General features: G+C 40.4%; 1 protein-coding gene across 2 annotated transcripts; it reads left to right on the top strand.

The window, feature by feature from the left end:
* Positions 1–4,823: 4,823 nt before the first annotated feature.
* LOC311210257 (C-type lectin domain family 2 member B-like) lies at positions 4,824–11,430 on the top strand. 2 transcript variants are annotated; one of them, XM_084288056.1, is made up of 5 exons: positions 4,824–4,912; positions 5,257–5,340; positions 5,999–6,183; positions 7,247–7,347; positions 9,007–11,430. In XM_084288056.1, the coding sequence occupies exons 1-5, from the start codon at positions 4,852–4,854 to the stop codon at positions 9,119–9,121; spliced, it is 546 nt and encodes a 181-aa protein (XP_084144182.1). In that variant the 5' UTR covers positions 4,824–4,851; the 3' UTR covers positions 9,122–11,430. The 2 variants fall into 2 exon arrangements, with proteins under 2 accessions (XP_084144182.1, XP_084144183.1); XM_084288057.1 differs by having other exon boundaries at positions 7,247–7,318; positions 9,007–9,112.
* The last annotated feature ends 2,901 nt before the right edge of the window (positions 11,431–14,331 follow it).

Genomic DNA, 14,331 nt, shown 5'->3' with positions numbered 1-14,331 from the left:
TATTTATTTAAATTAATCTTGTGACAGGAAGGATGATGCACACAACTGAGTCTTCTCCTTCCTTTCTCCCGCCTACAGATTCACTATATAGCCATGAGGACTTCACCTCTCTGCACATTGATTCTCACCCATAAAATATGGAAAACAATCATTTCTCTCTCTGTTCTTATGTTGAACTTTTCTATTTAGACCACAGGATCTTCCTGGCAAAATTACCTGCTGCTATTGGTATTTAGTATACAGAGTCTTGTCCAGGAACTGATGTGAAAGAAACAAACATTCTGGTTTTATAGCTATGCCTGGTTTCTAGATCACTGGTAGTGCATTTGTCCATCTCACTCTCTTTATACACAAGTATTTTAAACAGAAACAGGTCAAGTATTACTTTCATATGCCATGCACACTTGTTATTTTTTCCCATCTCACTCTGATTTTAAATATTTATGTAATAACCATTACTTTATGTTACATAATATATCTAACGCAGACCTAATCTGCTTATGTTGCTAAAATATTTAATATTAATTTAATATAATCTGGCGTGGAAGAAGGAAGTACTGACACAGCAAAATTTTCAGGGTACCATGGATTATCTAGGCAATTAAGAACTTGAGCTGACAGTGAAGAAATGCAGAGGCCTAAACAAGACGTGAATTGTGACATTTTATGTTAAAAAATAAAGGAAGTTTATGCATTAGGTACTGCTAATGTAGATCTGTTGTCAAAACAGCAAACAAGCTGTACAAAGGATGTACAAAGAACATGGTAAAGAACAATGAACATGTCACCATGCTTATAGAAATCAACGGCATACGGGTTCGTTGTTTTCTTCAGCTTAAGGCTACATACTCATAAGATCATGAGATGGTCTGATCTCTACAGACTCACTACCCCATGCAGCTCTCTTACTCAGCACTTCATGTAAATCTTCCTTCCTTTGCTTTGGTCCCAAGGAGGACAGTACTTCTTGCTACAGTACCTTTGCTACAGAAGGCAATGTGGGGAAGAAAAGCTGTTAAACTGATAAGGGACAGGAAAAGAAACCTTGACAAGCAGAGAAGGGATTATTCTCTCCTGTGAAGGAAGGTGCACAGCTCCACCAGCTGCAACCACGAGACTGATGAACAGGATGCTGAACAGGAAACTGAATTGAGTAGCTCTGTCAAGCCCCTGTCAGAATGACTCACCACTTTAAAAAGCCATAGGTGAGCACTGCACACGCTTCTTTTCTCTCCTCTTTGGTCGTGTGTGGACCTCAGTAGAAGCAATGGAGGTCTCTGGCTGATGGTGTAGCTGCATGGTCTCATGCGCTGGCCCCTAAGAACTTCCTGGTACAGATGCATAGCCTGCAGGCATCTTGGGGAGAAACTTCTAACACGGTTATCCATACAGGGGACATCATGACACCATCCTCAACTAGCAAAATCTATGATTCACAACACTGGAACCTTTCACAGTTTGTGGTTGCAAAGGCTTCAAACGGTAAGTGACTTTTCAAGGTGTTAGATGCTGTGTTTGCTCTGTGATGAATCACATTATCTATAAAGAAATTCTGAACTTTCCTGAAAGATAACATTGACAGGAAATACAGCTACTAATCATTATTGATATCCAGTCTATCAGCTTCTGTAGATAATGACAAAGAGGAAGTCTGATGTTTTAGGTCATTTGAGGTTTCTACCATAATCTCCCTGTCACACCTATTGTTATATTTTTATTTGTTTTATTAACCTTAATATTGTTAATTTCTTTCATGTAACTATATTGCTATGGTACTTTCTCTTCTGTACTTCAACCCTCCCTACTTATTTCCGTCCTCCTTCGGGTCATTTCCAGTGTTAATGTTGTCAGTTCTTAAAGATGGAAGCTTCCTGCTCTAAGGAACCTGCTTTGGCAGAAGGGTTGGACCTGATGATCTTTCGAGGTCCCTTCCAACCCCTTCAATTCTGTGATTCTGTGATGGACGCTATGTCTTCTACAAAATTCTAACACACAAATGCTGCAGATAAGTAAATAACAATCCTGGTGAATACTAGTCTCACCAAAAATGCAAACACAGCTAATAACATATCTGGATTCCTTTCTCTTATGCATCCTATTCCAAAACATTCCAAAATAATGTTTTGCAAGACTGCTGAATGACTGGCCTTCTTGATGTAAGAGACCTGGCTGCAACATTCTCAGCCCTGCACTTTTGAGTGCAGGAGCACATGCTTAGTGCTCCTCAAGTACTACTTCACAACACACTCACATTCATTTAGCTACTTTTCTAATAAACCATTTGATCCTGAAAAATAAACACTTTTCAAATGTTATATGTAGAGTTTACTACAGTTTCAACAGCACCCCAAATATTAACATCTTGTTTAGGGTATAGCCCTTGTTTAGGGCCGACTGAAGATTTTTAACTCACTGGCAGTTCTTCCATTGACTGTGGAGGTAGATGGGCTGATAAAATCAACCAAGAGCAGGACAAATTAGCTCCCCCAGCCTAGCTGTGCAATCAAAGCTAAATCACTGCTAGTGTGCGAGCTATGTAGTTCCAGTCAAACTAGGGCATTCCAGCAGTACACTGTTGTGACCACAGTGCAGATATTTCTAATGTAAACACTCTATCCCCCAAATTTTTGTTCTGAAGTGATTTCTCCCTGCATAATTGAAAAGTTAGAGGTAGCATGTTAATTGGTGAGAAAAGGTAATCAATGTTTATTTGTTACAGCAGTAAGCAGGAGGTGGCATCACAGAATCCATCAAACATTTTGAGTCATTCCCATGAGACTCACAGCACTGAAGGGGCCAAGTAGTTTTTCTGAGAAAATAATTCGCTTAGAAAATGCCACATTCTTAGTTAGAATGTTTGCATTCTCTCCCTGTGATTCTGTCTGGAGGGTATGTTTGCCTTTTGCCTTTATCAAATTCTTATCTTCTTGTTCAATCTTCATTTTATGAAATGTGGGAACATTTCTTGAAACAAAATACACAGCTAAGTAAATACATGGCCATTACAACGCCTAATGGGAGACTTTTTTTCCTGCAAAAATAGGCACTTACCTTTTCTGAACAGCTGTCCTTGACAGCTCAACAGCCTCCAGTGATGCCTGTGGAAGTTACCATTGCAGAGGAATTTGCAGGCCTACCTTCACAGAAGCCCATATGCTTTGAGCCAGTAAGGTGCCAGAAAGAAGAACTGAAAGCTGCCCTAAATATTAGCAGCTGAGAGTGGGTTTGACAAGTGTCTGTCTTGCACTCAGCCTATGCACTGCATTCTGCTTTGGTACAAGGATAAATTCCCCTTCTTCTCCAAGATCATCCTGAGCACTTGCTGCAAACTCATCTGTCTGTAGGTCAGCAGCAACTGTCCCCCTCCAAAGCCTTTAGCTCATGTGGGGAGCTTTGCAAACCACACTTCCTCAGTAACAGCAGCAGGCTGCTTACTCTTTGGTCTGGAGGTCTATTAGCCAAATTGATCTGTGAAACTAAAAGTCAAGTGTCTCCGTTATGTAAAGGAAGCATCTAGGGTAACAAGGATAGCCATTTTGAAGCATCAAATGATTCATAACGGAAGATGTTGTAAATTCTCAGTTTCTTTGTCAACCTGGAGAATGACCTGAAAATGTCAATAATAGCAGTGGGTGAGTAAGTGTGAAATGGATACCTGTGACTTCTCTGTGGTTATAAGCCACAGTAAACTATTTTTGACCACAGTAGCTGGCAGATCTGAATGAAAAGAGAGCGAGCCACTTAAGAGACATTTCATTCTTAAGACTAAAACCAGGTAGTGCGCTATCTGATTTTAGGAAAGTGGATGGTCCAGTGTCCAGGGTTGTTTATGTTCTCAGATTTGCTTTGTTTTGCTTAAGTCAGGAGGCGCTTGGCAAGTTTTATCATTAAACAGCCTGAAGTAGAAGAATGAGTAAATGTTGAGAAACTTGTTCTTAGAAAGAGATGCACAAATAGCTGTACATACACTAGTGTTTCCCTGTCTTTTATGCAAAACTTGTTCAATATGAAACAGGTACTGACCCTTCTTGCTGTCCTAATTCCATACCTTCCTCTCATTCTGTGCTCCTCTGGGTTCAGTTCTCCCAAAACCTCTTAAAGCATATATGTCCTGAGCATTCTGGATCCATTACTTTTTCCACCTCCCCTTCTACCTTTTCTGGGACTCTTTGGTTCCCTAAGTTCCCCAAAGCCAACATATTTAAAGCATTGTTTTCACACACCTTTTTTATTCCTTTTTACCCTTTTGTCTGTCTCTTCTCAAGTGTCATCCCAGGAATACTGGCACGTCCAGCCCTCCAGCACATTGCCTAAACGAGCCGCTGCCACACTCCAAAGTTGAAGTCAACTGTAAGTCTGTATGCACAGAAGCATAAAGTTTATATGGGTCTTTATTATCTGCAAAGATAAGCACCCGGGGATAATTTTCAGCAACTGACTACGCTCAAATATTCTTGGCAAATAAAAGGAATTGGAGGTCACGGTGAAAGCATAATGCATAACCCTCCATGTTCATGGTTTTCTCTTTCAGGTTTTCTGCGTGGGTACCGATGGCGGCATGCTTTGGACAAACCCGCACTAGGCGTGCACCTCATCAGCCTTGCACGGGGAGCTGCATTCCCCATTCCCCTGGACATTTGACCTCGCCACACAGCCAGGATCTGTCGCCAATAAAGCAGCTACCGCGCGTCAGACACCGCACGAAACACAGCTGCGGAGCGCCAGCCCTCCCGGTACGTGCAGCCCCGTCTCACGACCCAGCCTGCGGCCCCACGTCCAGCCCTTGCACCGTCTCTCCGCCCGTTCCGGCCCCGTCATCTCCTCCCGCGGCGGGGCAGGAGCTCCGCACCCATGGGGCGTCCCGGGGCTGGCGGCTCCCCGGAGCGGAGGACGGCGCCCCGCAAGGCTGGAGGTGCAGGGGGCGAGGGAGCTCGGCGGCCGGGCTGCCGGCTGGGCTGCGGCCGGGCGAGGAGAGGGGAGCCGCGGCGTCCCGGGGCAGCGCCGGTGTCCCGGGAGCCGCCGGGCTGCTGGAAAGCCCCGCGGCGAGATGGCGCCCGCCGGGCTCCCGGGGGCTGCGGGCAGGCGGGGATGGGGCCGCAGCGCCCACCCGGGCCGCTGTCCTCGCCTCCTGTCCTCAGAGAGTGGCCTCTGGAACGGCTCCGGGGATCCTGGGCTCTGCTCCGCCTTCAACTCCGTATGTTTTTTTTTTTTTTTTTTAAATTCCTCGTATTTATTTATTTATTTATTTATTTTCAGGTCTGTTCTCAAATGTCTGGTTCTGGCGAGGTGTTGCTGGAATCCTCGTTGCTGCTGTCGTCTTGATTTTGTGTATTCACTTTGGTAAGCGTATGCACTTTGTGTAAGGTACTTGCAAAGAACATATAACTAGCCTTAGAAATTAGAGTTTTGCATGGTCAGAAGTCCCCAGGACCTCACAAGAGGGTTCTTCAGGCCTTACCTTGTTTCAAAGCTAATTACACGTCTCATGCCTTGCTGTTTAAAACTGTGGTCTAATACTGGGGAAATAACTCCCATAGTTAGAGAGTGCTCAGATTAGTCTGAGTGTGCTTCTGACATTCAGTTCTATAACCTTGCTGTTAATCATAATCCAAGCTTGGGAAAACAAATGCAAAATTGTCTTTTGCAACCACTCTGTAATCGTTAACACTATAACAAACAAAGTTATTGATTCAGTACAAGAAAGAAACACTCACAAAAGCCTTAATTGTCAGAAACATTTAAGTTGTAGATGAGTGTCTAAAGCATACATAGTTATTACCTTCCCAGTTACTTCAACCGACTTGCAGTGATCATCACTTTAAAGATTTGTTAGCGGGAGCTAGAGTACATAATTAGTTTACAATAAATATTTCTGCTGGGCAGAGATAATTATATAGTGGTTAGACTGAGATGAATTAGATGGTGCAGCCACAAAGCAAGGTAAAAAGCTCTAGAAACCTTTTCCATTTGGAAGAAATAGGTTTCTGTCTTTTTGCAGTAAACCATTCTTCGGACAAAGATATTCCTGCCTGTCCATCCCTGGAACTCTGTCCATCAGATTGGCTGTATTTCCAGAAGAAATGCTACTACCTCTCAGAGAGAGAAGCCAACTGGAACTCTAGTCAGAACTTCTGCTCATTGCACAATGCTTCCCTCCTTGTGATCGAAAATCTTCAGGAATTGGTAAGAGAACAAAGCAGGGATCCTGGTTTCACTCCATCTCGCTTCTAGGATACTGCACAATACACCCATGAGTTTTTCCAGCCTTGTAAGCTGAACAGTTTTAATGCAAAGGCAGTGACAAGTCACAGCAAGCAGAAAGCTGCGTACCTCTTTCCCTGCAAACAGCAAACGTCAGTTCTAGGAGTTGATGTGTTAGAACAGTTGATGTGTTAGAACATCCCCAAGGCTTATCTGAGTTAAATTTTATGCTGTTCACAGCCATAAGTACTCACACGGAAGGCAACTGTCAGCGTAAATATCGTTGTATCTTAGGTAACTTTAATTAGATGAAAACTGTTCTCTCTTAGCAAGATAGATTGGCAGACAAGTTGATAGATGTGTTAGTCTTGACTTTTGGTGTTAGGAGATAATTATTCTAACCGCAGTTTAGAGCATCCTTTTCTGTATCATACTAGTAAAAAGACCTAGGACAATATATCCTCCCATATCTGTTAATAGACCTTGATAGCATTTGCTATGTTAAAACAGTTTCTCCCTATGTCAATAGATCACATCACAGATACCAGTTTCATGGCTATACTGGGTGCAGATGACAATCCTGTTCTATGTACTGTGGCAAGGTTCTACCCTCACTCATCTCTCTCTAAAACGTCCATCACAAATCCTTGCTACTTGGTAATAAAAATTCAATATGATGAAGACATACCAGTGATGGAGAAATGCATTATCTGCAAAGGTGCTCATTGTTCTTTGAAGAGTTTCTTGTGGAGAAAGAATAAATGCAGTTCCATAGTAGTTCTTAATATTCAGCAGTATACTTGGATTCTTGTAGTTGGCATTTCTACTGCTACAATATCTGAGTGCTGCAGGGATAATCTGTTCAAGTTGTAAGTTCTTTTTCCATAAGGTGAATCACACAAGATCCTGTAGATTTAGTCCTTAATACTGTTCCTTTTGAGAGAAAGGCAAGATCATTGCTTTGCTTTCGAGCCTTGCATCAAAGACTTCATATTCTGATAACTGTATGGAAGATGCAAAACTTCTTTCGTGTTTATTCCTGCAGAGTTTTATGGTGAAGATAACAAAGCAAGACCCATGGATTGGACTTCATAAAATAAATGAAGAATTCTTTTGGGTAAATGGGAGCACATTAGATAACAAGCTGTGAGTCAATGCTGTTGTTTTTTGCTAGTGATACTAGATTATAGAGGACCAAAATACGATAACATACAGATATAGATAGTGACTTGAAAGAAATACCTGTAATGATGCTGTCCAGATGGCAATGGAAACAGCAAGGAATACAATACAGATTTCACGTAGTTTGGGTAAAACTGATGATGAAAATTAGGAGATAAATCTGTAACACCTGATTCAGAAGCAAAATGAGAAGGGAGGTCATGGTAACAAACAGTATAGCAAAGTGAAAGTTAAATCTTGAGACCACCAAGGTACTGAAGTAATGGGGAAAGGGATGAAAGATTCCAATAACCTGAATTCCTCATCATAGGATAGAGTTTGAAAGAACAATGCAAGAGGCTTATAGGAAAGGTATTTGGGAGGCTTGTAAGATATTTTCATACCTCTTATGGTATATGCTTACACACACACAAAAAAAAAAAAAAAAGGCTGCAAGAGGGGGAGGTGAATCTCTGAATTTGTGTTGTAAGAGCTACTCTGTGGTACCTGCCCTATGCTCTCTCACAGGCATCATGTGTGGGGGTACTTTGCTCCTCCCACCAATGGCTGGTCCATCATTTCAGAGTCCTGCATCTCATGCTGGGGCAGCTGCTGGCAGGAGTCTGTAGAATAACCAATGACAGTGATAGACACTGAGATTTCAGAAGTCTGAAATTAACATTGAGTATTTAGATTTTTCACTTTTTAAAGTTTTTGACATCACTAGTTATGCGTAACTATATCCTGTTCCTCCCTGAAACTTGCAAGCTTGATCTGACAAATATCTTACACATTTAATCGGAGATGTAAGCAGAATGTAGGCATCTTAAGTTGGAAACTGCAGTCCTCCCCACTGTTGCTTACCCCTGCCTGTGACAGAAACATCCACTGTTGTTTTTATATTCAGTGTTAAAGTTCTTTGCATTCTTAGACTTTTGCCTCTGTGCATGCCTAAAACTGCTCCTCCTGTCTTTAAAAGAGTACCTTGATGTCTAAGAACATGTACTGTAAGAGTCATGTTAGCACTGGGGCAGGTTGGCCTTTGTCTTTTCCAGGGAATGTATCAGCTTGGTTAGCCTACTCACTGAACACTATTACACTTTATTTTAACACACAGTTGGTTAAGGAGGCCCTTACCTCTTCCACACCTGTGGTGCAGAAATGGAGATTCATTTCCTATTTCCCACCAGCCCCTTAACCATAATGCCTTGTTCAGTTCTGAGGAAGAGGAAAATGAAAAAAAAGTATTTGTTTCACAGCTTCTCTTGAAACTTTTTAGCTGTACAGAATGCCAAGGGAGTCAAAGGTGGAGCCAGTCTTTGATAGCACAGGGTCTTTCAGAAGGGCAAATTTAAATTCCATTATTTGCTCTAGGGATGTATTTCACATTAAGCAACCACTAGGCAAGATGCAGGAATACTGCTAGCCCTAGGTTTTGTATTCTGGGGGCCAGACCCCCATAAAAGAAGATGATACCTGTGGCATTTTCTTCAGAGAGCAAGGTATCATCTTCCTGCCATGCCTTGCCCATAGTAAATCAGGTGTTACATGAAAAGAATCCGTAATCCCTTTAGTTCTCTCTTCTCTGTTGAATTATTTGATTCTGGCTGTCAAAGTAATAGTATCTTTCATTTTCCCTTGCAGGATTGAGGTAAAAGGCTCTGGAAACTGTGCCTATCTTGAGTCAAAAGGAGTCTCGGCCTCTGGATGTTATTTAACCAGGAAGTGGGTCTGTAGCTTGAGTACTAGCCTAGCATGATAATGGTGGGCGAAGTCACCTCCTCTGACACGTAGAACTCTGATATATCTGCACAGTATATGTGTATGCTCTGGGACCTGGGAATGCATTTCAGCTCTTGCCTGGAAGTGAACATGTTTTCTGGTAGCCAGGACTTTCTGCCCATGGAGGAGGCTTCTGTTTTTTCACAATGTCATTTCAATGTCTTTTCTCAGGGTCTTGATAAATTTTCTTGCCCCATTTTTCTAGCTGCTAAGCTACTGCTCAGCCTGTAGTTTCTTTTGTGTCATCAGTATTTCTTCCATGATTTTGTGTCTTGTAGGATCCTAAGCAGCTGTTCTTTTCTTTTTGGTGTGTCATTGGAGGTGTTTGTTCTGCCTTTCTCTTTTCCAAGTTCTGTGTACAGGCATGGTATTATACAAAGTGATGTGGCTCTGCCTAAAGGTTTCTGTATCTCCCAGATACAGGATGATCCAGAAATGAGCACTTTGGTTTTAGACATGAGCATTGTGGACTTCGTACTCCCAGTTTGATGTGGTGCCTCTTGTGTGTCTCTGCATCGCATTCATTGTTTTTTGTAATTGTTATTTTGCATTAATTTTGTTTAATTTGCTTGGTAGTAATACTGAAATTTGTATAGCTGCTTTCCTGAAGCTCTCCTTCCTGCAGCACCCATCTTAGCAAAAAAATAAATAAAAAGTATTAATTTATCTGAGGATTTGCACAAATGGGGAGAAGAAGTTCAAACTACAAAAGTAAGGGTCCAAGTATTAATACAGTAAAATTAGAAATATCCCTAGTGCAAATGGCAAAATATTGAGAATAAGAGAATTAATAATAAAGGATGTGCCTTCATGATTTCCTCATGTCTTGTGCCTATCTGAGTTTGAGGAATCTAGACAAGTGGTCAATTTCTGGATAGACAATCAGTGTTTTGTTCTGTGTGCACATCATTTTCAATAGCAACGTACAGTGCTGTTGCATGGCTATCAGTCTAAACAGAACGAGGGCACAATCCCACTGAACTCTGTCCATTCATTCTACAAGGTAAACTGAAGACAGAAAGTGACATTGAACTAGAGGAAGCAAATCAGCTTGTTTTCATGGAGGGATTATTTGTAATGGTTTTCTAGACAAGGAAGGATCAGGAATTCTCATGTATAACAGGGCAAAATACTTCCTGCTCAGAATAAAATCTGGAAACAACGGACTTTGTTTACTAAGATTCCCTCTCTTTAAGGCAGCTCTGGCAGTATACCTAGTACAGAATGCCCCTGGCCATAGAGGTTGTCCATGTATTTTGTTAGGAAATAAGGGGAGTGACCTCTCATCTGGTGGAAATCAGTGTTGCTCAATTGATTCAAGTGGAAATACGCTACTCTGCAGAAGTACAGGATCTGCTGCTGTATTGCTATGCCCTTCTGTCACCTCTTCAGGCATGCATAGTTGACTTCTGTGATGTGGTATGCCGCAGGCTACATGGGATTTCTTAAAGAAGCAAGTGGAATAACTTTTTGAGCCACTAGAGAGCAGTGTAGTTTCAGGAAAGGAAAGATAATTATGTTTCTTTCGTTGTCAAGAATGTAAAATTGCACTATAAGTGTTTTTTTTCAGTATTATATTTTGTCCTATTTCTAATTATTTTTTGCCTTCACTGTATTTTTATGAAAATTTAATTGTCTAATTTTGTTAATTGTTTTGTTTATGCCTTCATTATTTTCTGTGACAGTAGGACTGTACTGTAACAGGATTTTGTGGTACAGATATTGTTAAAAATTGTGTCTTCTAGATGTTAATTTATATATGATCATAATTTTTCTGAACTACACTTTTTTAATTGCATGTGTTTTTATAAGCACAGTAACAAGACTCTACAGTACGAGTAGCCGTAGTAATCTATGTGTTAATTTATATGTAACTTGTTTGTTTGTTTCCCTGCAATGTTTTTAAATTAACTAGCTCTGAAGGGTATGGTATGTGCAATAGTCCAGAAAAGATACTTAATAAATATCTTTTGAATATAGCTTTTTTGAAAATAGCTTTTGAATTCCGCTGGTGTGTGTGCGAATGTTGTACCATTAAAAGTCTTTCTTCAGCCCAAGCACCATATGGAAAAAAAAAAAAGGTCACACCAGACTGAAGCAAAATAAAATATTCAGGTTTTCAGTATGAAAAGATCTTTAAAGATAATGTTGGGGTTTACATGAAACGACATTTCATGCCACCTCCCCAGAAAACATTTCATTTTCTAACACTTCAAATCTTTTTATAGTAAATTATAGTAAATTTGGGGGGAAACATGGAGTTTTATGCAGTTTGTTCTTACAAAGTTTTCGGAGCATTTATATTATTGAAATTCTATAGGCATATTTTACAAATTTGATAGAATTTGTGAGGGATAAGGGGTATTCTTGTACCGCATTTTATCTTCTTTAGTGAGCTGATTTACCCAGAAATTCTTTTTAAATACAGAATAATGGCACTCTTGTGTGTTTTGTTTGTTTTGTTTTGTTTTTTCTCCATCAATGCCATCTACATGTAGAGTCCAAATATTGAAAATTTTAGTTCTTAAAGGAGGTTTTGAAGAAACCATGAGCACAATGGGTTACAACGAAAGCGCTTTTTGACTCTTAATGGGTGCAATTAGCATCTTTGTTAGTACCCAATGTCTGTCATGCTAAGAACTGAAGGGGCAGGATATGAACTCACTTTACTCACAGTGAGGTTAATGAAGTACTACAATCAAATGCTTTTCTTTTTTTTCTTTTTTTTTTTTTTTTTTCCCTTTTAAATCTGTAGGATTACACAAGATTTAGTGACTGCATAAAGTGTAGGTAAGGTCTTTGGTAAGATGCTACAAAAATATTTAATTACATTAGTAATAGCTAGGATGTTTGAATAATAGATACTTCATAAGTATTGTTAAAATCACCACTGATTTCAGAGAAATTAGCTCAACATGTGTCATGGTTTCAGCTGGAATAGAGTTAATTGCCTTTATAGTGGCTGGTATGGTGCCTTGTTTTGGATTTAGGAGGAAAATAATGTTAATATCATAACAATGTTTTAGTTGCTGCAGAGCAGTGCTTACACTACATCAAGGACTCTTCTGCTTGTCATGCTGCTCTGCCAGCAAGGAGACTGGGGGTGCACAAGAAGCTGACCCAAACTGGCTGAAGGGAGATTCCATATAATGTGACATCATGCTCAGCAATAAAAGCTGGGATAAAGGAGGAGGAGGTGGGGGATGTTTGGAGTGATGGTGTTTGTCTTCCCAAGAAGCCATTATGCACGATGAGCCCTGCTTTCTGGGAAGTGACTGAACATCTGCCCACCCATGGAAAGTAGCGAATGAATTCCTTATTTTGTTTTGCTTGCATATGTGGCTTTTGTTTAACTAGTAAACTCTCTTCCTCCAAGCCCATGAGTTCTCACACTTCTACTTTTCTGATTCTTTCCCTTATTCCACCTGGGAAGAGTGAGTGAGCGGCTATTTGGTGCTTGGCTGCCTACCAGGGTTAAACCACAACAGAGAAATATTGAGAAATATTTGCCATAAAACCCAGAAATCCAGGAGTTGTCTACAATGCATATAGAAAGGTAGGCTCTAAGTACCCTGGAATAACATGTTTTTTTCTCCATTGAGAAAAAGTATCTTGTTCATTTCAGACGTTTTCCTTGCTTTTCCTTCTCCATGTAGAACAAGTCTGTTCCTGCACGCATGCTGAACTGAGTTTTTCTTCTCTCTCTCTCTCTCTCTTTTTTCTTTTAACACAAGAACAACAGTTTTTCAAACGAGTCTTTAGTTGCTGATACTACATTCTGCAGGGGAAAGTTACGTTGTTTTTTTCGTTTGAAAGGAAGTCAGCAACGCTGATTGTGACATTCACTTCTTAATCTTTAGCTTTAAAGATCTTAAGAAAAGCTGTCGTGTTGTGCTTATGGAACATAGATACATCAAGCGGTTAGTATCTCAAAAGAGGATCTCTTCACCTTTAAAACTCTCACTTACACACGCCTACTACCTCCCTACCGTCTTTGTGTGTCCATAAATAAGTGCACTGTTGGCCATCTGTGTCCATGGATGGATTCTAACACCACAACAGGTTTTTATTTGTGCAGGTCAGCAAAAGCCTGTAAATTTAATTTAATATTATTAGTTTTCTGAGGTCTTCAAATGTTCAATGAGTCTACAGCTGTTTGAGAGGTGAGTTGCAAAATATGGAGGGTCCTTTCTTGTGTAGATAGTTTCCCTGGTCTCTGAGTTTCAAGGCTCACATTCTGCTGTATTCTGTCTTCTCTTTGTTTTCAGTGCAGCTAAGAACTCACTAAGAGCCACATGATGTGAGGGAGGGGTGTCAGTTTGTTGGTGTTATGACATATATCATGAAACATTTGCTCTACAGTTGCAATCACGTGCATGGTAAAAAAGTGGTACTTCATGCCATGAGCTTACTTGTGAGCGTGTCTGTCAGTTACTCATCACAGGTTACAGACATTAACCACAGCCCTCCAGATGGGCACCACACATCTGGGGCAGGTATGAATCAACATACCTTGGAAACTGCATCTGACTTTAATTATGTGCTCCACAGCAAACACGAGCTAAAGGCTTTACATTTTGAAAGCCATATTGGACTTACTTATCTTTCTTGGTGCTAACAAGGTCTTTAATTCCAGTCTGTGCATTTTTTGTTAGAGTAGCATCTTTGATTTTAATGTTATGGTATTTTGTGGTTTGTCTTTTTTTTCACGCACAGTTCACCACACAGAGACAGTGTAAAAGCACATAAAACTGTTTTAAAAGCCTGGCAGCTTAGAAACTCTCCCTAACTGGCCCCAAAAGGGCCTTGGAGTGTCTTTTTCTAAAAAATATTGTATGATTCCATGAAACAAGGTAAGAATTCAGTGTCTTATTGTGGTAAGCACAATGTAGAAGAGTTAACTTTAGGGGCATTTGAAGAGATGCTGTCTGAAATAGAAAGGGTAAAAAAAAAAAAAATTGCTTAAGCAACCCTGTCTGTAAGCATGGAAAAGTAGATTTTACACTAGTAGATTTTGCAAGGCAGCAGTTTGTATGTATGAGAATGCCTCAGTTCTGTGGCCCCACTGTCTGAGAATATGAAACTAGAGATTCACAGTTCAGTTTGAGCTTTTTGAATATTAGCTTTCACATCAGAAGTGTTTGATATTTTATCAGATAGAACTCAGATGTCACACTGGTATTTTTT

Source organism: Netta rufina, assembly GCF_964035555.1.
Source record: "Netta rufina genome assembly, chromosome: 1".
NCBI classification, from domain to species: Eukaryota; Metazoa; Chordata; class Aves; order Anseriformes; family Anatidae; genus Netta; species Netta rufina.
The sequence above is the reverse complement of the archived record's forward strand: the minus strand, read 5'-3'. Positions and strand labels throughout refer to the sequence as shown.

Bases quoted from the DNA above. Each gene is read 5' to 3' on its own strand.
- LOC311210257 (XM_084288056.1), top strand. From the start codon at position 4,852: ATGGGGCGTCCCGGGGCTGGCGGCTCCCCGGAGCGGAGGACGGCGCCC. The intron at 6,184-7,246 runs GTAAGAGAACAA...TTATTCCTGCAG, and splicing joins TCGAAAATCTTCAGGAATTG to AGTTTTATGGTGAAGATAAC. The intron at 7,348-9,006 runs GTGAGTCAATGC...TTTCCCTTGCAG, and splicing joins AGCACATTAGATAACAAGCT to GATTGAGGTAAAAGGCTCTG.